The 24730-nt window shown below is 32.2% G+C and overlaps 2 protein-coding genes and 1 long non-coding RNA gene across 3 annotated transcripts; 2 read left to right on the top strand and 1 right to left on the bottom strand.

The window, feature by feature from the left end:
- The first annotated feature begins 980 nt into the window (after positions 1 to 980).
- On the top strand, positions 981 to 5048 carry LOC115699557 (transmembrane 9 superfamily member 8). The gene is made up of 7 exons (XM_030627034.2): positions 981 to 1401; positions 2418 to 2582; positions 2680 to 2789; positions 2875 to 2980; positions 3068 to 3180; positions 3322 to 3475; positions 3639 to 5048. The coding sequence occupies exons 1-7, from the start codon at positions 1282 to 1284 to the stop codon at positions 4794 to 4796; spliced, it is 1926 nt and encodes a 641-aa protein (XP_030482894.2). The 5' UTR covers positions 981 to 1281; the 3' UTR covers positions 4797 to 5048.
- On the bottom strand, positions 3655 to 6093 carry LOC115699565 (uncharacterized). The gene has a single exon (XM_061106958.1). The coding sequence runs from the start codon at positions 5652 to 5654 to the stop codon at positions 5352 to 5354; it is 303 nt and encodes a 100-aa protein (XP_060962941.1). The 5' UTR covers positions 5655 to 6093; the 3' UTR covers positions 3655 to 5351.
- Positions 6094 to 22098: 16005 nt separating this feature from the next.
- LOC133032528 (uncharacterized) lies at positions 22099 to 23480 on the top strand. The gene is made up of 2 exons (XR_009685154.1): positions 22099 to 23178; positions 23258 to 23480. It is a non-coding gene; the product is annotated as an uncharacterized LOC133032528 (long non-coding RNA).
- The last annotated feature ends 1250 nt before the right edge of the window (positions 23481 to 24730 follow it).

Below are 24730 nucleotides of genomic sequence, written 5' to 3'. Positions count from 1 at the left end.
GAATACATTTAATCACACAATCTTGTTTACTTTCCACTGTGTTGACAATACAATAAACAAGAATATCAGTGTGATAAGGGTTTAGATGAATTTATTAAACAAATAAGTAAATAGATGATCACATGAACCAAATAACACATTAAACAAGTTATGAAATTAAATTTATTTCTTTATTGATATTTGAATAGAAAAGATTACATTGAAATAGAGTTTTATTTATGGCACAAAGCCCAACAAATGCTTTTGCAACATAAAAAATCAGTTGTGTGAATCATTATATAACTAAATAAAAAATTTGGTAAATTCTTTTAAAATTGTATAAAATTTATTGTCTTAAAGAAAGTAAAAATTTTAAATTTACTTAAATTAAAAAAATCATTATTTTTTTTTGAAAAGAAAAAATCATTATATTGATTAAATTTTTATACTATTTTTTTTTCAACAAATACAAATTTTGTATTTTTACAAAAATAAATCACTTATATTTAAGTAACAAAAAATTTAAGAAGTTTTTACACCACATATTAAAATTTTCAACTTTTTTTAGTTTTTTTACTTTGGAGCAGAATTTTTTTTAAAAATACTGTGTACTTTGTTAAATTTTTACGGTTGTTTTTTAATTGTTTCATTGTTGTTTTAATTGTTTTCTTTTGTATTTTACGGTCATTTTATAAAAATATAGTATTTTTATAAAAATTGAGTGTGACAGTAAAATTATAAATTTTTATTTAAAATCTAATATTTTTGTAAAATCTTAAAATTTAATTATTCTTTTATTTATTTATTTTAAGGAGTTGTCTTTTTTTTAAAAAAAAAAACCATTATTTTGAAGGAGGTTGACATTGACAATTAACATATATTAGCCATAGAAGAGAATGAGACAAATAATAGTTGCTCTTGTTTAAAGAGCCGGATTGAAAACGCCACGTGGCCCAATCAGAAAAGGTTGAGTACGTCAATTTACCCAATCACGGCGTGACCGGAGAAAAAATCACAAAGTCCACTCTCTGACCACTCTCTATTCTTTTTCACTGTTTCACTAATTAATTTGTTTCCTTTAAATTATATAATGAATCTGAAATATCAATATCTTGATTCAGATTTCTTGTAAATTAATCGATTAATTAATTACTTCCTGTATTAAAAAATATAGATTAAAAAAAACCCACAAAAATAAAATAAAGACAAAGAAAGAAAAATCTTTCTCAAGATCCAGCAGGAAGAAGAGAGCTCTCTCGAGACTCTGGGGTTTTTCTCACCGACACCTGATAATCGGACGCCATGGAATCCTCTGGATCTCGAATCTTTCTAGCTCCGACGTTCTTAGCGATTCTTCTGCTTCTGATCACTGGCGCATGTTCGTTCTATCTCCCTGGTGTGGCTCCTGAAGACTTTAGACAGGTCAGCTCTCGATCGATCGCTTGTTTTGTTTGAATTTTGTTTTGTTCCTGATATGATTTTGTTTTTTTTGTTCGATCTATAGTTGATTTGATTGGTTTTAAGTTTTATATCGGTTTGTTGTCGAGAAAGTAAAGGAAATGGATTGGAAATTTGGCATTAGAGAAGATTCAGCTGATTAGATTTAGGAGGCTTTTTTTAAATTTACTTTGAGATTTTTGGATTGATGATTGCTTTGAATGTTATTTTGTTCTCTTTTACAAGTACTTAAAGCTACTTTCTGTGGATTTTAGTTAGGAATTGAAGCTTCTGATCATTCTCTGATGATTTTTCGTGTTTTGAATGGATACCATTATTCGCATTAAACTTTGGGTTTGAGACAAAGAAATGGAAATAAATCTGAAAAAAACGAAGCACTTGATTTCAGGTTGGCAAAGTTCGCCAGAAATTCCCGGACATAAATACATTAGTTTCTGGTTTGACCGAGTTAATTGTGGAAAGTATAGATACAATTATCATAACATATGGAATTTTGTGTCAGCAGTAGTGTATCTTTGGAGTTTTTCTGCCTCAGTTTACTAATGGTAAATCATTTGATGCATCATATCATATGCATCGATTTTTTTTTAGTTCTTTATGATTTAATTTTTCTGTTTAAGTTCATTGTGCTTCATTTTCCATTCACTCTAAAGATGAAAATTATGCTTCCTGGAAGCTTCGCCTTCTACTATATTGGGTTAAGCATCGAATTTCATGCATATTGGCATGCAATTGTGATAGCCACTGCCACACCCCGTACAAAGAATTGATTTTTCCAAAAGTTGGGTCACTTTTTTAATATCTTTCTAACACCATTATCCGTTACCTGTTAGAAAATTGCTTCTTTGCGCTTTCCTAATTCCAAATAAACTAATTAATGGGGAAGGGAAGCAGGGACATACGCTGGAAGTCTTATCTCATTGCGAATTTTTGTGGTTTGTTAAATAATTTGGATTTTCTTCGGAATATGTTTGATGCAGGGAGATGAATTGAAAGTGAAAGTTAACAAATTAACGTCTACAAAGACTCAACTTCCTTACACCTACTATTCTCTGCCCTTTTGCCGTCCAGAGAAAATCATAGACAGCACTGAGAATCTCGGGGAAGTACTTCGTGGGGATCGCATTGAAAACGCTCCTTATGTGGTTAGTTTTTATATGACTCATAAACTCAATAACTTCAGGTCTGCATTATTATACTTTTGTTCTAATAATAAATTGTGTGTATATAAACCGTGTGCAGTTTAAAATGCGGGAGACCCGAATGTGCAACATTGCTTGTCGGCTGACACTTGATGCCAAGACTACAAAACAGTTCAAGGAGAAGATAAATGATGAATATCGGGTCAACATGTAAGGCCACATTATAAGAATTTTGCTACTAATACAAAATCTACATTGCTTAGTGTGTTTTGATTAACATTGCCTCGAATGTCAGGATCCTTGATAACCTGCCTCTAGTGTTTCCCGCACGAAGGTTGGATCAGGAATCTCCTCCAATTTATCAGCTTGGCTATTACGTTGGCGTGAAAGGACAATCTGCGGTATTTGTTATATCATCAAAGAACTTCATCATGTTTTTTGTATGTGAAAAGTTGGCGATTTACTTGTTTTACTTCTTATGTGGTTAGGGCAAGGACGAAAGATATTATATCTACAACCATTTGTCATTCACTGTCAAGTATCATAAAGATGTACAAACCGACACAGCAAGAATTGTTGGATTTGAGGTTAGGCCATACAGGTCAGTTCTTCTGCTGTCTCTCTCTCTCTCTCTCTCTCCTTTTTTTTTTTTTAATATTTAAAGAATTCCTTTTCACTTGTTTTCGTTTCAAGAGTAAAGTATGTGTTGTCAGTTTCGTTTAATTTTATGGGGTATCTATAGTGTGAAACATGAATACGAAGGGAAATGGGACGAGGGAAACACTCGTTTGAGTACATGTGATCCTCATACCAAGCAAACGGTGGTTAACTCCAATTCTCCTCAAGAAGTTGAAGAGGGCAAAGAAATTATTTTCACATATGATGTTGATTTCAAGGTTAGCTTCTCTAATTTGAAACACTGAAGTTATATGTTTACCATTTTGTTGCCTATCTTTGAAAAATCAAGAATCATTTTTTTGGTTTATATTATCTCCATTCCATATCTTGGTCTGAGTTACTATTCTGATGTGGCTTGGCTTTTGTCATGTCTGATTGTAGGAGAGTGATGTGAAGTGGGCTTCTAGATGGGATGCTTATCTCTTAATGAACGATGATCAAATTCACTGGTTTTCCATTGTGAATTCTTTGATGATTGTCCTCTTTCTCTCGGGTATGGTTGCCATGATAATGCTCCGGACACTTTACCGTGATATTTCCAAGTACAATGAGCTTGAAACCCAGGAAGAAGCCCAAGAAGAGACAGGATGGAAGCTTGTTCACGGGGATGTTTTCAGGCCCCCACAGAATTCTGATCTCCTCTGTGTGTACGTGGGAACTGGAGTTCAATTTTTCGGAATGATACTTGTGACCATGATCTTTGCTGTTCTCGGATTCCTATCCCCATCCAACCGAGGTGGTCTCATGACAGCCCTGCTCTTGCTGTGGGTTTTCATGGGCCTTTTCGCTGGTTACTCCGCTTCCCGCATATACAAAATGTTTAAAGGAACAGAATGGAAGAGGATCGCTTTCAGAACTGCTGTCATGTTCCCAGCTATTGTGTCCTCAATTTTCTTTGTCTTAAACGCACTCATATGGGGCCAGAAATCATCCGGGGCTGTGCCATTTGGGACCATGTTTGCACTTATCTTTTTATGGTTCGGAATCTCAGTCCCACTCGTGTTTGTAGGCAGCTATGTTGGGTTCAAGAAGCCAGCCATTGAAGACCCTGTAAAAACCAACAAAATTCCAAGGCAGATTCCTGAACAGGCCTGGTACATGAACCCAATCTTCTCGATTCTCATTGGAGGAATCTTACCCTTTGGAGCCGTTTTCATTGAACTCTTCTTCATCCTCACCTCAATCTGGCTGAACCAATTCTACTATATCTTCGGTTTCCTCTTCCTGGTCTTCGTGATTCTCATCATCACTTGCGCTGAGATAACCATTGTGCTCTGCTACTTCCAGTTGTGCAGTGAGGATTATCTGTGGTGGTGGAGGTCATACCTAACTTCAGGCTCTTCTGCTTTATACCTCTTCCTCTACGCTACTTTCTACTTCTTCACAAAGCTTGAAATCACAAAGCTTGTGTCTGGCCTCTTGTACTTCGGTTACATGTTGATTGCTTCGTACGCATTTTTTGTGCTCACTGGCACCATTGGGTTCTATGCTTGCTTCTGGTTCACAAGGCTCATTTACTCATCGGTGAAAATTGATTAGAGTTTGTGTGTGCCTGCCAATCTCATCTCATATAACTACAACGTCGACTATATTCTAGTGTAAGATTTGAAATTAAGGTATGGATTTTGTACTCAATTTTGAACATTGACTAGCTCATGACTCGTAGTTCTGTTATAATATTTGTCTATTTTTCAAATTTATATATTAAAAAGATGCAAAAACATAAGATTAGTCCTCTGTTTTCATATATGTTTTTAACTGAATATATGTGCCCCGTTGTTGAACCGTAAATTAACGTTAGTGTGGTGGATATGTGATATAGGAATGATCATCCTTAAATGGTCTTTGAGTTTGATGTTTTCCATGTAATTTAGATGTTAGGCATGTTAAGAGTTGCAGACTTGATCACACACTGCAATATACAGAAATAAGTACTTTCTATTCTATTAGGGCTTGTAGATAAACAGAAGGGTATATTTAATTTATGTTGAACCACCATAACTTTTACAACAAAAAAAGTTATCTCTAGTCAACATAAGAAAGAGCAACGACAACAGCTCTTATCTTAGCATAAAAAGAACATAAGCCACTACCCTACTTCCTTGGGCGAGTGTCCTCAGACTCGGCCATGCCGGCAGCGACCTTGGCTATATCTTTGGCAGTGGCATCAGGCTTTTTGGTAGTGTATAGTGTGAAATATCCAATGGTACCGATGATGAGTAAGCCACCAATGGCCATGATGGCTGGGCTGTAGGGAAGCTTCCTTCTCTGATGGAGGACACCCCCAGGATTGTGGCCTGGTGGCCTCTGAGACCCTTCTACTCCAGCTGCTTTTATTTCCTCTTGACTCATTTTGTGGGTGTCTGCCATTTTCCTCCACTCTTCGTTCTTTTCCATTTTCCTTTCCTAGATCTGTTTTTGAGATTTTCGTTGCCATCTATTTTAAGTTGAGAAAAAACAGAGACCTGCCAACGTCGTGTCGTGTGTGCAGAGGAGCAATTATGCCACGTTTGGAGGATGGCAACTAAAAAAATCACTTCGTTAGACACGTTGTTGTTTGCATGCAGAGGATTGTTTGTATGACAAGTGTCATTGCAATTAGTCAGGAAATATTTTGGGCCTTACCCCATTAATTAACTCGTTGCTCATCACCGACTACATGATTAGTATGTGCTTTTTTGTCTAGTTGGTTTGATATTTGCATTAGGAGGAATTTGGGATTTTTACACTAGTCTAAAATTACAATAAACATTTGTCTTAAATAACAATTTTTTCAAAAATAATGTAAAAGTAGTCGTACTTTTCTAATTTTTTTGTCAAAATATTCCAATAAACATTTTTTACAAACTATATTGCTTATGCTTCAACTACCTTTTTAATTGGACTTTCTTTTTCTTTTCTTTTTTTTTAAAAAATTTTTTTTGCTGGAATTTTTAATTAGATTTGAGCATGATGATCTTACTGATGACTACATAATTCCATCTAAATATCACGGCGGTGCATCTTATTGCAATAAATACCATTAAATTAAATATGCATAATGTAAAAGCAACTTAGAAATGACACAGCCGCAGTTTTCCAAGACAAGTTTGGTTATGACCAGATTTTTTGAGTTGGAAATGTTGGATTTTTTGAGTTGGAAATGTTAGATTTTTTGAGATGGAAATATTTTCTGTCACTGCACAAATTTTGTTGCAAAAGATCTATCAAAAATTTGAAAATGCGGAATCGTCTGTGACATATCAAGATAACACCAAAGTTAGTATCGTATCTTTATATATTAAAAGTGCATATTTAACGGCATTTCTTAATTTAACAGAATATACTTAAAAATAAAAAATATTCTGTTAAATTTAACGATTAGGTTTGATCTCCCGTTAACAAATAAACCCAATAATTAAATCCAAAAAATTAAACAATCTTTTAAATATTAATAATCTCTTTTTAAATTAAAAAAATCATCTTAGCCACATATCTCTCTAACAAACCTATTTTGGAGAATATTAATAATTTTATTTATTTCTTTATTTGCAAAATGCTACTTAATTTATGATAACAGTGAGAACCATTTTTTTTTTTATCTTAATATTCATTTAATGATTTGGAAATTTATTTTTTTCATTCGTCTGTGTTCAAGTTGCGTCGAAAACCACCTTCTTCAAAATCCACGAATCATTTTTTCACAGAGAGAAAGAGATTTAGATAAACCTTTTTTCTTCTTTTTGTGTGTCTCGATGATTTGATTCTTACTCAAAGACCCTTAATTAGTTTCTTATTTTTTTTTTGTTCTTTCAGACTCTCTCTTCAATTTCTTTGATCTTTATCACCAAGTGGGCTTTGTATCCTTTGAATAATAAAAATTGTATTGATCGCTCTTGGAAGACTTTTAGGTTCACACTTCATTCATCTGATTTTTCTATTCATACGGATATTGATTTAGATATAATTTTTCTTTAGGCTGGATTTGTTTTAACACTACCAATATCAATTTTCCTAATATTTTGAAATAATGTCGAATGAGCCTTCGTGTTTTATGCTGGTGTTTTATGCAATTAACATTCTTTTATGCAATTAACATTTTCTCTTTCATTTTCTTTCTCTGGGTTTCTCTTATGTTTGCAAGAAAGTAAAGGCAAAGAAGATAAGAAGGTGATCACTCGGCTTTTCAATCAATGTGGTTGAGTACTCCATTTGGGTTGTTTTTTTTTTTTTTTTCTTTTATCTTTATTAGATACATAGAAATCAATATTTTCATAGAGATATCAAATCTGGTTTAATAGCAATAAAACTATTATAATGATTAAATTTCATGTTTGGTGTTTCATTTATAATAATTTTTTTGTTATTATTATTGTTGCAGATATCGACCAACTCAACAGGTTTGATTGAGTACAGGGCACATGATTGACCAACATTCTATTTGAACGGAAAAAATCATTTCGCACGGCAAAATTATTTTGAAAAAATCAAAATCGGAGAACGACTGCGAACATAGAGGGGCATCATATTTTGATTAGTCTTTTGGTTATATTTGATAATTGACATGATCGACTTTAATTCATCTTTATTCATTGGTTATATTTGATAATACCACTCTGATTCCTCTTTATTCATTGGTTATATTTGATAATACCATTATGTTTTGTTTTATTTTTCGTAAGCTATTCTATATTAAAAGACTTTACTTAATAATGTTATAAATATTAATAATTATGTGGATGTCCAAATCTTTTATTTATTACCATGAATTGTAATCAACATTCCTCTTTTCCTTAGTTTCCCTTTTTCTTAAGTTTCTTAATATCTCACTCTTGTATTTGTATAAATAGGGGTTCACCCCATTGGAATAAACAACTCAGAAATTCTCATTCACTTTCTCTTTCTCTCTTCATCTTCTTCTTCTTTCTTCTCATCTACTTTATATTATTTTATATTATTTTATAACACGTTATCAGCACGAGTCTCTGCCCAAGCTTCAAGCATGAGTCTATGCTATGTCCCAATGTAAGTATTTTGTTAAAGTTCTTGAATTGTTTCAAAGTCATGTACACTAAATATATATTTATATATATACTTATCTGACTGAAACAATTTCAAGAATCCTTTGTTTTCTTTTTTATTTTTATCTATATATCCATATATTATATATGTATGTATATGTTTTTATATATTTATTATTAATTTCATATATATATATTATGTTCTTATCATTCATAATATTTACAATATATGTGCGCCTATGATATGATAGAGAAAATCTATATAAATTATACATATATCTAAAAGATTATGTATTATCGATAAAATATTGCATATATCCTGAAGATTATGCATCATCGATAAAATATTGCATATATCCTGAAGATTATGCATCATCGATAAAATATTGCATATATCCTGAAGATTATGCATCCTCGATAAAATATTGCATATATCCTGATGATTATGCGTCCTCAATAAAATCTTGCATATATCCTGAAGATTATGCAAACGTAATATTCATTATATAGTTGATGGATATATAATGAAAGAGATGAATACATATTTATATATATGTTCTTGTATTCTTTGAGGACAATGAAAAGTAATCTAATATCGATATAGATTTTGACAAACATTTCCTGAAGTAAATGTTTTATATTTGTAAAAAAAAGTGATTGTATTTATGTGAATACAACTAAAGAATCATTAAAAATGATTATTATTGATGCAATTTTATAGTGGGTTTTGAATACCCAAAAAGAATATTAAGAAAATTGCATTGAAACATCAAAGTATAAGAATAACAGTGAGCATGACTAATGTTATTTAAATACATGAGACATGTATTTATTGTTCATCATTCCCTGCAGAGAATGATACGAATTGAATTCAACTACTTTTAAAGATTGTTTGTATTAGTCATGTTACTATACATTGTTATTACTTGCAATGTTTGAAATTATTACATGTGACATATATTAAAGATCAAATTTTTCATACATCTTGGAGATTATGCAAAAATTGTATTCATATATTCTTTGAAATATTGTTAAAGAAATTGTTGAGTAATTTCTTTTTATATATGTACAAGTAATAAATTTTTAAGAAATTTATAATAATGTTCTACTTGTTCAACGTCATTCCCCGAAGTGAATGTAATGATTTTAAATAATCAATGGCATTGTTTGCTACTCAAATATTTCCAGAAGAAATTGGAAACAACCAAAAGATGAAATACCACACACAATCAAAGTGCATGAAATCTATATATCATGTGTGGAATTGAATAATAGTGGTCGCGTACCTGTAGTACGGACACACTTATAATCAAGATAAAAGTATACTTGATTATTTAATAGAATGTGAATTGTACAAACTTATTGTACATTTAGAATATTTAAATATCATTACCTAAAGAGAATGAATAGACATGAAATTCTATTTCAAAGAATATAGATTTCACATATATTGGTAATGCCAGAAGCAAATTAATATATACATATTTTATTATTTCTTGAAATCAATAGTTTCAAACTATTGTTGGCACAGGATATGTATATATATAGTTACTATATAATTCAGTTTGCATATTCCCAAAAGTGGATATATAATTTACTAATATTTGTTAGTGATCCAATATAATCAAAGTGATAAAGAATCACAAAATGATTATTTGAAAAGCTTCCTGAAGAAGTCTTACATACAATTGCTACTTGGAGTAGTAAAATATATTTGTATGTACCTAGATGTATAACTTTTATCTAGTTATAAAAGTGATAAGAAATAACTTATTATATGTACTGGTTGTACATTTAAATATACAATATATCAAGTCATGATAATTAGACTGATGAATAGTCTATTAATACATTAGACGACTTGTTAAAAAGATACGAGGAAAAATAAATGATATATTATGGTTATATCTATTTGACCATTACAATAACATGATGAAGTTGTCATGTATCTTTTAAATTATACACATCATTGAATTGATGATAGTGATTCCTGAAGAAATATAAAGTTTGATAAACATAATAGTGACTCCTGAAGAGTGTATATGTTTTGGAGAATAATATAATTATATTATTCGTGTATATAAAAATGAAACTTTTTATGATTACTTATATGTTGTAGTGATTTTACATTACCTTGTGAAAGTTTCATTGAAATACAAATTATAGTGAACCTGAAGTTCATGAATTGAATTATTTTGACATGATCAATCATATGCAATAAATTGTCAAAGAATTTGACTAAATTTTGTTGAAGAACCAGAAGATTCTTCTCATTGTTAATTTATAAGGCTCAAAAGAAGAATGTGCATATATTTGCACATAGAAAATATTTAAATTATATTTCCTTAACAATCTTGAGCTATTGTTAGATTTTTATTGCATAGTTTCTTATCGATGTGATAAGATTATATAATCATGCATTTACAAAATGTGTAAATTTATGTATTTCTAATTATACACGTATGACTCATTCTTAGAAATGAATTAAGTTCATAAGTATTGAACTTGAACTTGAAGTTTATTGAACTTGGCGTTCAATGTCATATAGTATATATGAGTTTAAACAAATATTGATTCATTGTGATATACTGAAATCCCTACAGGTATATTAATATTATTAGATATCACAATTTTTAAAAATTCTCTCGATCAGGGGGAGAGAAGCAGTTGGGATCGATGATAATTTTTTAAAAATGATCCTTGCACAAAGTATATAAGAACAATATAGTTCAAAATGATATATACCAACTGCAAATCAATATTATTCAAAGTTGAGATAGAATGAGTTGAAAACGCCTGAAGCGTAAATGAACAATGTAGAAATTATTAATAAATGTTCATTTGATTTGCCCCGAAGTTGTTAAATCTAGAGGTACTCATGGAGATACCTTAATGTTATCAAGTATTAAAATGATAACGAAGTGATGAAAACGGTACTCGAAAAGACTCCCAAGAGAAGTTAGACATAACACATTTGATCATAATTGAATCCCTGAAGTGATTCTATATAGGTACCGATAAATGATAAACATATTTGAAAAATATGTAATTTAAAGAGATCTCTATAAGTTATGTCAATATGGGAGGAAATTATCATTTATTGAAATTTTTGTCGACAATAAATATTGAATGTTTGCATATGCAATAAATTAACATGAGATAGCAAGGATCATGGTATTAGATTTGTCGAGAATCATCGACATACATTTTGATTTTTGGCCAAAATATTATGACGCAATCCAGGCAAATTTACTCACATAAAGTGAAGTAAGACCTGTAGGGTGTGCAAATAAATATTTCTAATGAGAAATTTGCATATATGTATTTGTACATAATGAATTGTTGTACAAAGTTTGCATAGACATGAGATTGATTGAAGTAAGGCTTAAATATTGAGAAAATATAATCATGATTTGATTATAGCCTGGAATATATTTTATGAGGATTTATAAGCGTCACATAAATGTTGCAACAAAAAGTTATTTATTTGGAGCTCCTAATATAGTGAGAATTTGAAATAAGCCTTATCTAAAAATTCTAGAAGAATTTAATACATGTCTTAAGTGATATAAATTCAAAGTCGCGCGCACTATATGACAAAGATCTTTGTATGAAATAAAGACATGTAAGTAAATTATTATTTGAAAAATACCTATGGTTGTCTATGCAATATAAATACGTAAATTATACGTTGTGATAGACTCTTGAAGAGTTTTTGATTAATTGAAGAACAAACTTTTATTTCTTTTGTATTTCGAGAAATATTAATGTATAAAGTTTGTTCATTAGTATTGAAGTCCTGAAGTACTTCATATGTATCAAGAATTATAAATATATGATCATTTGATATGGAAATTAAGATCATAAAACAAGATGGAATAAATATATGGTCTTGGAGTACCATCATTGTCACAAATGAAAATTTGTAGTACCATTAATGTGTTATGTTCATATCTAATTGAAATTTTAAATTTTCGTATGAACAAAGTTGTGTACACACATGAATGATACAATTAGTTGGATAAAGACTAATGTTCCACAAACCCCTCATCTATAATTTAGAAGTCCATGCATACTCTGGAAGAGTTATAGAAAATATATGATCAAAGATTATATATGGTGATATTTTAAAAGTGATAACAATAATCTTATGAGATATATTATCACCAAAAGAATTATGGATCATATGTGCATGAGGGGGAGACATATTCATGTTGCACTCTTTTTCCCTTAGTTCAGGTTTTGTCCCAATGGGTTTTCCTGGCAAGGTTTTTAACGAGGCAACTTGCAAATAATTATGAATATGAAATACATATTGTACTCTTTTTCCTAGCTCAGATTTTGTCCCACTGGGTTTTTCTGGCAAGGTTTTTAACGAGGCAACTATAAATCATGTTAACATACTTGCATTTTATGAAGCAAGTAGAGAATGTGTGTGAGTGAGATCATTGGCATAACATATTCGGGAAACATATGGATTGCACTCAATAAAGAAGTATCAACCCAAGCAATTCTCTATGGATAATACTGCTTGCATCGTTCAACTAAAAGGAGGTACATTGAAGGAGATAGAGTTAGAACACATTTCACGAAATTCTTCTTATACGCTTCAAGAAAATGCATATTGGTGTTCAACATATTCAATCAAGTGTCAATCTTACAAACTTATTCACAAAGCTATTACCAACATCAACATTTGAGAAGACGGCAGACAAGATCGAAATTCGTCGATTAGAAGATCTCCACAAATGCCTAAATGAGGGGGAGGGAGTTAGTTTACACTATACTCTTTTTCCTTTGACCAAGTTTTCAGCAAGATTTTTAATAAGGCAGTTATTATGGACATCCAAGGGGGAGTGTTATAAATATTAATAATTATGTGGATGTCCAAATCTTTTATTTATTACCATGAATTGTAATCAACATTCCTCTTTTCCTTAGTTTCCCTTTTTCTTAAGTTTCTTAATATCTCACTCTTGTATTTGTATAAATAGGGGTTCACCCCATTGGAATAAACAACTCAGAAATTCTCATTCACTTTCTCTTTCTCTCTTCATCTTCTTCTTCTTTCTTCTCATCTACTTTATATTATTTTATATTATTTTATAACAAATAATTCTTTTTCTTTATTTTAAGATGACACTTTTTTTTTTTGCTATTTTTTAAAATTTTACAAAACAAATATATTGATCCTTTGAATTTTCTAAAAACCAATAATAAATGTTAAAGTCATATATTGTTATGACTTATCATAAATTATTTATTCACAGTAAGAATAACTATTATATGAGTGTATATATTAAGATTAACATATTTTTAATTATTAATAACAATGTACATATGGAAGAGGTTTCAATGGTTACATTTACATTTTTTTAAACCCTTGGATTACTATTAAATGGTTGTGATTAATTTAGAAATTAAATAAAAATAAATAATAAATAACTTGTAACCTAATAATTTTTTTCCTTATAAAACTTTAATTAAGATTAATTATATTTTAAAATTAAATTAATTATATTTATTAATTAATTAATTTTTTGCAATTTATTACTATATAAGGATCTTTTAGCAATTTTTTTTTTGCACTTAAATTATTTAAAATATTTTAGCAAAATTTTTTATAATTTAAAATTATACACATATAATTTCATAATTTAAATTTTATTATACTTGTAATCTTAATTTTAAATTATCACACTTAATTATTTAATTTTTTTTATTTAAATATTTAAAAAGTAAAAAGTGAAATAAGTTGAAGGATTTTTTAGAAAAAAATGGCTACACTTGTTATCGATTGACTAGCTTGATGCCTCATACTTAGTTCATCTAATTGTAACAAAATAATTAAATATCATTTAAAAATAATTAATTATTTAAAAATTTATTATAAGAAGAGAATTTTAATTTGTGTAAAAACAAGTTTAATTTTTGTAAAAAAATAAATTTTATTGTAAATATTATAATTAAATGGCTTAATTATTAAAATAATTAGAGTAAGGATTTTAATATAAATATTAATTGCTAAAAGAGGTCTTGTTAAATTTTTAATTAATTATTTTAAGAAAATAGTTAATTATAATTAATTAATTCTAAAAAAGGAATATCTACCTATTAGTAATCTACTATTACATGTCAAAGAAAAATGTAACCATTGAATAGTCACCCATATATATTTATAGACACAACTATGTTTTACCTAACAACTTAAATAAAACTAACATTTACGTGACTCGACACGTAACTTGTACCTAGTATATATATGTAGTTAGAGTACGTGAACGACATATATGTCGTGACACCATCACAGGGCTGGCCCTGAAATGAAATGTATTGTAAGCAAAAAAATTTTTTGGGCTCTTACTATAAAAATAAATAGTATTTTTAAAAATTATTAAAAAAAGGGATATTGGCGGCTAAACTACCTGAACTTTACGGTTTGTAACACTTAACCACAAAAACCAAATTTTTTGCGGCTAAACTACCTAAACCCTGGTTCTGTTTTGCTCTACACACCTCCGTCCAAAAATCACAGTTAAGTGCCACGGTAGACTATCCACGTGTACACACTTGTACACGTGGCAAATTTTTAGTGGTCCACGTAATATTAGTTTTAAAAAATAATTATAAATATTAAAAAAAATTTAAAAATCAGAAAAATAATTTAAATTTTTTTTTCTTTTTTATTTTTTTTAATTTAAAAAATTAAAAAATTAAATTTTTTTTTTTACTTTTTTTTTTTTTCTTTTTCTTCTTCTTTCTTCTTCTTCTTCTTTCTTCTTTTTTCTTCTTTTTCTACGGCCCTTGAAACTTGAAGCCCTTTCTCCTATTCTCAAGAATCTCCCCAAGGTTATCGCCACTTCTTCTGCCATTGTCATCGTCTTAACCTCGACTCTCATTTATTCCGTGGCAATATGGTGATGGCGGCGACGGTGGGGGTAGCGGAAATGGGTTTGGGGGTGGAGGTAGAGGTGGAGATGGAGGCTCGTTTTGGAGAAGGTTCTTAGCCCCGGCTGCTATGGCCGACGAATCGCAGAACCAGGAGTGGGATTCTCACAGGTTGCCTGCCAACATTGTTGTGCAGCTTAATAAGCTAAGTGGGTTTAAGAAATATAGAGTTTCTGATATTTTCTTCTTGGGTTGCCGGAGAGGGGTCATCGTAGGTCCTAAGGATTCGTTTTTCGAGATGGTTTCGTTGAGTCCTGAGGATTAGTCAAGATTCAAGTTTCTGCAGAAAGAAGAAAAAGAAGAAAGAAGAAGAAGAAGAAGAAAAAGAAAAAAAAAAGTAAAAAAAAAAAAAATAGTTTTTTAATTTTTTAAATTAAAAAAAGAGAAAAAGAAAAAAAATTTATTTTTTTTTTCTGATTTTTTTAATTTTGTTTAAATATTTATAATTTTTTTAAAAAACTAATATTACGTGGACCACTAAAAATTTGCCACGTGTACAAGTGTGTACACGTGGACAGTTTACCGTGGCACTTAACTGTGATTTTTGGACGGAGGTGTGCAGAGCAAAACGGAACCAAGGTTTAGGTAGTTTAGCCGCCAAAAATTTAGTTTTTGTGGTTAAGTGTTACAAACCGTAAAGTTCATGTGGTTTAGCCGCCAATATCTCTTAAAAAAATAGGAAAATTTACAATTAAACACGTTTTTCTCAATTTAATATCAATAATAACGTGGATATTTTAATTATTGAGAGTACTGTTATTTTGTACCGTTTTTTATTTTAAACAATTTCAAAAAATTTGTTGGAGCATGCTAAAGTGATTGGTGACATCATAGTCAGTTTTCAAGTCAAGCCTATCAAAGTGTGTAGTCATGATTTTTCAAATTTTGAATCATTATATTTTTTTTTTGAGAAAAAAAAGGTTTGTAAACCTCCTTTTATAATCTGCCTTATTCATCTACAAAAATCAGTATACATTGTATTTACTTTTTTTTTTTAAGTTCTTAACTATGGTGAAAGCTCGTTCTTCTCTTTCTCTATCTGTGTCTTCTAAGGCAATAAATTTGAAGAAAAAAATAAAAGAAATATTATCTGAGGGTAGTGATAGTGGAGCGTTCAATGTTTCGACGAAAAAGAAAGAAGAACAATAATGGATCTAAGAATGGAAAATGTGCGAATTGACCTTCGAAAAAGATAAAACAAGTGGTAGAAGAAGATGAAATTGTGTATGATATTGATGATTTATAGATTGAAGTTCTAGGTAGTATTACGGTATCTATAATTTTTTTAGTTTATTTTTGTTTATCTGGTTATTTAGATGGTTCGATAGTTTACAGTTTGCTATGAATTTAAATTTTTGTTCATAGTTTATTTAAGATTTAGTATGGATTATTAAAATTTTTATCGGATTTTTAATTAGTGATATTATATATATATGTTGCAAGTATTTTTTGGTTTATGATTTTTCAGTTTAAGTTTGGCTTGTATTATGTACTTGATTCGTATTTTGTGTGTATATAGTATACGGTAGGGTGTATTATTTATACTGATTTATTTTCTGTATACTGTATAAATTGAGGTATATTGTCTATATTTAATTATGATGTATACTTAGATTAGGTGTAGTAATGTAATTTTGTTAAATGTGTATACGTAATAGTTTATAATATATGTATATTGCAAGTATTTGTAATTTTTCAATTTAGGTTTTTTAGTTTTGGTTTGCATTATGTATTTAATTCGTATTTTGTGTGTATATAGTACACAATAAGGTGTATTATTTATACTGATTTATTTTTTGTGAATATTGTATAAGTTAAGGTATATTGTGTTATGTGTATATTGATTTATGATGTATACAATAAAATCTATTGATGTGTGTATTTATTACTTGAGGAAGCATATTAAGTATGACAAAAGTGTGAGAGTTGCTGGAAATACCACTGATTATTTTTTTGCAGCACATATATTTGATTTGTATAATAAGTTTAGTGCAAATAATGAAAAATATTAAAATATTGTCCATATGGATAGCAAGGTAGCTGCATATATTACTGGGTTTGGTATATTGTACGATAAACCATGGTTGGTTTTAGATAATACATGTTCATGCAAGTAAATGTAATTGCTTTGGCACATTTCTGCATTTTTTACATTAAGATGAGTTGTGTTAAGGTGTACAATTTTCAGAGGCGTAGAAATTTTACTGACAACATTAGTTTTGTAAATGCTTATACTGTTATTTTTCCCAGTTTATTCTGCATTTTTGTGTGTGTTGATTTATAATCAGATTTTTTTTTTTTTGTTTAAAATAGGAGTGAGTAGAGTGTTTATCGGGGTAAATATAAGCCATTTCTATTATTTCTCATTTTCATATTTTTAGTTTTTTTTTTTCTTATTCTTCTCCTTTTTTTTTTTGTTTTGCTTTTATTTTCTCAGAGTTCAAGAGTATGAATTAGGGGTAAATATATATTGTTACCCAGGTTTACTATGTAAGACATGTTACAGTTACATACTTTGTATACAACTAGATTTGATGTCTTGACCTAAAAAAATACACTAATTAGTTTGTTATTTCATAGGCATACATGATAATAGGTTGTGTTTGAAACAAAAACATAAATTGTTGTTCCAATATACGAAAAATAAACTACTAAGTTTATTGGCGTAATCATTATGTTTGATTATAGTTTACTTTGTATTAAAAAAAAATATCGTTCCAACAAACAGAAATTAGTATGTTTATTGACATATATAATGGTAGGCTATATGAAATAAAATGAATTGTTGTTCCAATATACAAAAAGAAAAATAAAAATTTATTTCAATATTCCAAAATAAACTAATAGATTTATTAGTATATACGATGATAGGCTATACGAAAAGGCTGTTATGTAAACAAATAAAGAAATTTTGTTTCAATATGCCAAAATAAACTAATAAGTTTATTTGGGATATTTGTCAAATAAACTTATGAGCAATGCATTTCATGTGAGCAAGACATTTTATCATATTCAAATCTTTGACAAGTGCATAGAATTGTATTCATGTTTACACATGTTACAGTCATGTATTTTGTATACAAACAGATATGATGTCTCGAACTAAAAAAATAGACTAATTAGTTAGTTATTTTATAGGCACACATTGTGTTTGAAATAAAAAATAAATTGTTGTTCCAATATATGTAAAATATAATAGGTTTATTGGCATATGTTTGATTGTAGTTTTTGAAAAAAATAAAATAAAATGTTGTTCCAACAAATAGAATCTAGTAAGTTTTTTGATATATATAATGGAAGGCTATATGAAAGGAAATAAATTGTTATTCCAATATACGAAAAGAAAAATAAAAATTTGTTTCAATATGCTAAAATAAACTAATAGATTTATTAACATATACGATGATAGGCTACACAAAAAGGCTACTATGTAAACAGATAATGAAAATTTGTTTCAATATGTCAAAATAAAACAATAAGTTTATTTGACATATATGACTATAGGCGTATATGCCAAATAAACTTATGAGCAAGTCATTTCATGTGAGCAAGGAATTTCATCATATTTAAAATTTTGACAAGTGCATATATTGTTATCATAATTTACTATACAAGACATGTTACAGTTATGTACTTTGTATACAACCGGATTCGATGTCTCAACCTAAAAAATATAGGCTAATTAGTTTATTATTTTATAGGCACACATTTTGTTTGAAATAAAAAAATGAATTATTGTTCCAATATACACGAAAAACAGACTAATAGGTTTCTTGACGTATATCATTATGTTTTATTATAGTTTACTCTGTATTGAAAATAATAAAATGTTGTTCCAACAAACGATAACTAGTAAGTTTATTAACATATATAATGGTAGACTATATAAAATTAGATGAATTGTTGTTCTAATATACAAAAAGAAAAATGAAATTTGTTTTGATATGCCAAAATAAACTAATAGATATTAGCATAACTAATAGTATATTTTCTGTAACAATTACTTTGTATGATCTATGTTTCTTTTGTATGTCACTTTTGTAAACTAATATCATGAATATATTCAATATTCAATTTAAAAATAAAAAAAAAAATTATAAACACCATTAATAATTGTAAACATATCAGTTTTAAAAAAGGGAAATTTCATTAATTGACCCTAATAAAATACCCCATTTCAAAATATATACCCTCCACTAATTTATACAAATTAATTCCACTATTACTCATTTGTACCCAAAATACCCCTTAAATTTAATTTTCCTATTCACACTCTCTTTCCGTCTTTCCCTCTCTTTCACTCTCTCTCTCTCTCTCTCTCTCTCTCTCTCTCTCTCTCTCTCTCTCTCTCTCTCTCTCTCTCTCTCTCTCTCTCTCTCTCTCTCTGTCGTTCCCTATTCCCTCTTCGACATCGACCCAACATCACAGTCCCAACAACACCCCACCACGACCACGACCCACTCCGGCCATCCACCCACGACCCCGACCCAACCACGAACCACCACGGACCAGAACCACCAGTGACCAGTGACCACCACCACGACCCAGTGACCACCACGAACCACCACGGACCACCACAAAACGTCGCCACCACCACCCGTGATCGTCGACACCGAACAGAGGCCATCTCCACCACGAGCAGTACCCGTCGCCACCACCACCCGTGATCATTAAAAGGTAATGTTTATTTTTGAGAAAAAAATACATTTTTCATAGATTTGGATGCCAATTATTGCATGTTGTTGAGATTAGTGGATTTTGTGTAGCTTTTGTGATCTTTAGGTTGTAGATGTTAGTGTTTCAATGAAATCTGTGTATATTACAGGGTTGTCGATGACATGTCGATAGGTTGTCGATAGGATGTCGATAGATTGAGTGTCTGTTTGAATTTTGCTGTAATTTGTATGTCGATAGGATATCGCTTGTATGTCGATAGGATGTCGACTGGTAGTTTAAGTGTATTTCTGCCCTATATTGTCGACGACTTGTCGATAGTATGTCGATGGTATGTCGATTAAATTAACTTGTTGATTGTTAGGTTGTATTGTCGACTGAATGTCGACAGTATGTCGATATATTGTGTAATTGTTATTTGATTGAATTGTCGACTGAATGTCGACAGGATGTCGATATTTTGTCGACATAAAAGTATTGTGTCTGCTTTTGATAATGTCGACATAATGTCGACGGTATGTCGACATAATGTCGACATGTTTTGAAATTTTTGTGTACTTACTGTTTGATAATGTCGACTGAATATCGACATGATGTCGATGTTATGTCGACCATTTTTTATTTTTTAGGCAGTTATGTTGATTTTTTTTTTTTGTTTTTTCAGATGGCTCCCAGACTCATCATTCCAGCACCCGAGCATTTTACTGGCCGCGTCACATATAGGGGCACTGGAATTTTTGCAAAAATCAAAGCTCGGTATGAGGAGTTCAACCTTAATAACACGGCGAAGGAAAGCTGTTTCGGGAACTTCTGGAATGTCGTACCATTGACCTTCTCCTCGGTGTTATTTCACCAGCTGATGCTCCACAAAATGAAAGTGGATGCTCAGGAGGAGTTGAGGATGAGGTTTTATGTTGGTCGGAAGGAGGTCCGATTCGGGGTGCTGGAGTTTGCACTCATTACGGGTTTGGACTTCTCCTCGGGGCCAACAGAAGAGGAGAAGGCTGCGCAGGTCGCGCGCTCGGGGTCAGACCGATTGATCAACAGATATTTCAACCGGTCTGATAGTGTGAAGACAGAAGCACTCCAACTTCAGTTCACAAACTGCCAGAACCCGGAAGACTTGTACAAGCTCGGCTTGTGCTTGTTTGTGGAGTCAGTGCTTCTGGGCCGCGAGGCAAACACGCTGATCACGCCTCACATACTTAGATATGTGGAAGACCTCGAGTTCTTCTTCCGGATTCCTTGGGGGAAGCACTCATTCGTCAGACTCATGTACTCGCTTCAGAAAGACATGTTGAAACAGAAGGCCAACTACGAGAAGAAGCTGAGTTCGGATGTTCAGCACGAGTGCAAATACACAGCATATGGCTTCGCACCTGCAGTACAATATTGGGCGTACGAGGCCATTTTGGAGGTTGGGAAGAGGTATGGCACGAACCACGGGATTCGGTTCCCCAGGATGCTTAGCTGGACAAGCAAAGGCGATATTGGGAAGAAAGACGTCAGCGCATTATTTTCTAGACGGGTATGATTTTCACTTATGTTCAGAATAATTATTTAACATAAATGCTTGTAATAAATGCTAAATGGTTTTATTTTGATATTTTTTGAACCATAAACAGAATCTTGAAGTGGTGAAGGGGCTACTTCCACGGACAGAGGAGGAGGCATTTGTGAGGACCATATCTTACGATGGTGTGGAGAACCTGGTTGATGATGTTGTGGATGACACAGAGGCTGAGGCAGGTAGTCAGGTACCAGAGACTCAGGTCCCAGACACTCAGGAAACAAACACTCAGGTACCAATTTTTGGAACTTTTTTTTTATGTCTTTATTTTTTATTGTATTTGTTACATTGTGGAATTATCGTATGCTTACCGTATTTTTTTTATATATATTTTTCAGGCCACTGGTTCAGAACCTCAGCCCAGTGCACCATCTTCATCAGGCGTTCGGGGTGCCGAGTACACTGATTTAGTGGCTCGGTTGGATAGGATCGAGGCTGACACTCAGGGTCTGTATGCTGCTCATGTCGAGCTGAAGAAGGCATACGAGACCAGCCATGTAGAGCTGAAGGGTGGTCAGAACGTAATTATGGAGCAGCTCAGACACATATTGGCCATGTTGAATCGTCCGCCAATGACAGCTTCAGCACCGGAGGCCCCAGCAGATCCATCTACCCCACCACCAGCTGCTTCACCCCCAGTAGAATAGGATGAGGTCTTCCCCGACGATTACGATCCTTATGAGGGAGCTCCAGCGACTCCGATCGAGGCACAACCTCTTATCCATGTACATGACACCGAGTCGCAGGGTGAGATTCTGTCGATAGAGGCACAACCTGCAGTGGTTAAGAGTCGGAAGAGGAAGAGAAAGCCTCCTGTATGGTTCGGTGACTATACGGAGATGAAGAGGAGACATAGGCCATCTTCGACTTTTGATCCCCTGGAGCCACCGGATGAGAAATTGTTAACCACTTTCCGAAAGTGGTGTGTTGGACTCATTCCGAACCACCGACTTCGGGATTTGAGAAGTGGTGATTACGGTCCAGGATTCTTTTGGATAATGCTCACACCAAAGGAATGGCTTACAGATGACGTAAGTAAAGTATTTTATAATATTACTTCACTTTACAACTTTATGTGCAATTAATATATTTTTCTGTCTAACTGACATTTCCCTTTATATGCAGCATATAGATGCAGCAATGTATATGCTGAGGAGGCGACACACCGACTATCCACTGACATTTCCTCAGAAGGGTATCATTCTCTCCACATTCGTGACCGCCATGATGAGCAGTGCATGGACGAGCCACAAGGGTCCGAGGAAAAACTTTAAATGGGAGGATTATATCCTGGACTACTGCAGAGGGGCTCATAAGGTATTGTTTTAGTAAGATTTTAAATGTTAATTGTTTGGTAAGATTATTATGGTTTGTTAATTGTTTCGTTATTCTCTGTAATTACAGTCCCAGGTCTTTGAGAGATGGAGGGGTAACGAGTTTATTTACTTCGTTCTGAACCTTCCCGAGGCAAGGCACTGGGTCACAGTTGAAGTCGACATAGAGCTGTGGAAAATTAATGTCTACGATGTGATTGCAGCGTCTGTCATTGGACCGCCTTGGAACCCATGCTGAAGGTTTGGGCAGAACTGCTGCCCTCGCTAATCCTTGCAACCGGGGAATTTCCACATAACAACCAGATCATGGCGTTAGCTAACTGTGACATCACGGTGCTTCCAAAAATGCACGCGACTCGAGCCACTCACGACTTAGTTCCGAAGTCAGCAACCAGGTACATAGCGATAAAAAAGTATTGTAGTATTAAAATATGTTTTACGTTAGACTGACTTTACATTTTATTTTGCATTTAGTGGTGATTGTGGCGTCTATTGCATTGAGTATGTGGAGCATCTCATGATGCAGCGTGGATTGACCGATGTGACGCCAGACCGGATAGCTATGTTTCGTCAACGGTGGTGTGTCGATTTATTTTACCAAAATGTCGGCTGATTATATGTGTAATTATTGGGACATTGTATATTTTGTGTAATTAACATTACAGTTATGTATATATAGATTTTCTTTTCGTTCAAATTTTGATAATTATTCGTGGTTTCAAATATAAAATATCAATATTATTCAACAAAAATAACTATTAAACCTAAAAATAATTAAAATATTTGAAAAATATTCAACCTCAACAAAAATAACTATGACAAAATATGCATCATTACAATATATCAAATTTCCCAACGAATACGTATAAGACGCCTCAGATGCGGGCTTTGCATGTTGCTCTGTTGTGGCCTGAACTGCCACAGCGGCTGCAGTTTCGCGGTACAGAACCTTTTTTATCACCAGACGGGAAACGGTTCTCCCGTCTTCTTCCAGCGTTGCTTTTTCTTGGACGACCTATAGGCTTCTTTTCCACAGGTACCCCAACTTTCATATTCTTGATGTGTTCTGGGAGAACCCAATCATCCTCGTCACCAGCAAGATTGATGGTATCATCGTAAATCTTCCTCCACGTTTCTTTTGAATAATAAGGTGAGCAAAGCGTGTACACACTTGTGTTCGTTTTCAATGCCGCGGCACATGCATGAAGGCATGGGAGTTTCAATAACGTGAACACGCCGCAGGTGCATGTTCTTTCAACTAGATTCACATCACCACCTCTTTCACCGTTAGGTCCCCTACCAACGTTATACAAATTGGCTCCATTTCGTTGGACGCGCCTGTACCTTGCATTTTCATGAATTTTTGCCAAGTTTTTTTCAAAGAGCGTGGCCAAAGGGGTGGCACATTTGTCAGCATTTTCGAGGCGATCAGCGAACCACGATTGGAGTGTGAACCTGATAAATTCAACCAAAGTAGTTATTGGATATTTCCTGAAATCTTCTGTGACACTATTGAAGCTTTCAGCAGCGTTGCTCATCATGATGTTGTATCTATCGCTAAAACAATAAGGGTGAGCCCACTTCTCAAACCCTATACTCTCCACATATGCAGCAATGGCCGGATTCATCTTTCTAAGCTTGTCGAACTCTCTATCGCATTCAGTCTTCGACCTTGCGTAAGCAACATTATATATTTGGTTGTGAAAAGCATCAGTCTTGAATTTGGCGTTCACGTTCATAACAATGTGGTGATAGCATGCACAGTGGACTGCTTCGGGAAAAACGAGTTCAACAGCATGATCAATGCTTTGATGCCTATATGACACAAACACTAAGTTCTCAACCACGCCAATTGCTACCCTCAACTTCTGTAAGAAATACGTCCAGGAGTCGTTATTCTCACTGTCAACGATACCATAAGCAACCGGCAACAATTGGTTGTTCGCA

The sequence above is a fragment of the Cannabis sativa genome, chromosome X (assembly GCF_029168945.1).
Source record: "Cannabis sativa cultivar Pink pepper isolate KNU-18-1 chromosome X, ASM2916894v1, whole genome shotgun sequence".
In the NCBI taxonomy this organism is placed as follows: Eukaryota; Viridiplantae; Streptophyta; class Magnoliopsida; order Rosales; family Cannabaceae; genus Cannabis; species Cannabis sativa.
Note: the sequence above shows the minus strand (reverse complement) of the source record. Positions and strands in the feature narration are given on the sequence as shown.

What these genes read in the sequence shown, in the direction of transcription:
- LOC115699557 (XM_030627034.2), top strand. Translation starts at nt 1,282, where the DNA reads ATGGAATCCTCTGGATCTCGAATCTTTCTAGCTCCGACGTTCTTAGCG. An exon ending in GATGAATATCGGGTCAACAT is followed by an intron (nt 2,790 to 2,874) that starts GTAAGGCCACAT and finishes CTCGAATGTCAG; the next exon opens with GATCCTTGATAACCTGCCTC. An exon ending in GCGTGAAAGGACAATCTGCG is followed by an intron (nt 2,981 to 3,067) that starts GTATTTGTTATA and finishes TTATGTGGTTAG; the next exon opens with GGCAAGGACGAAAGATATTA.
- LOC115699565 (XM_061106958.1), bottom strand. Translation starts at nt 5,654, where the DNA reads ATGGAAAAGAACGAAGAGTGGAGGAAAATGGCAGACACCCACAAAATG.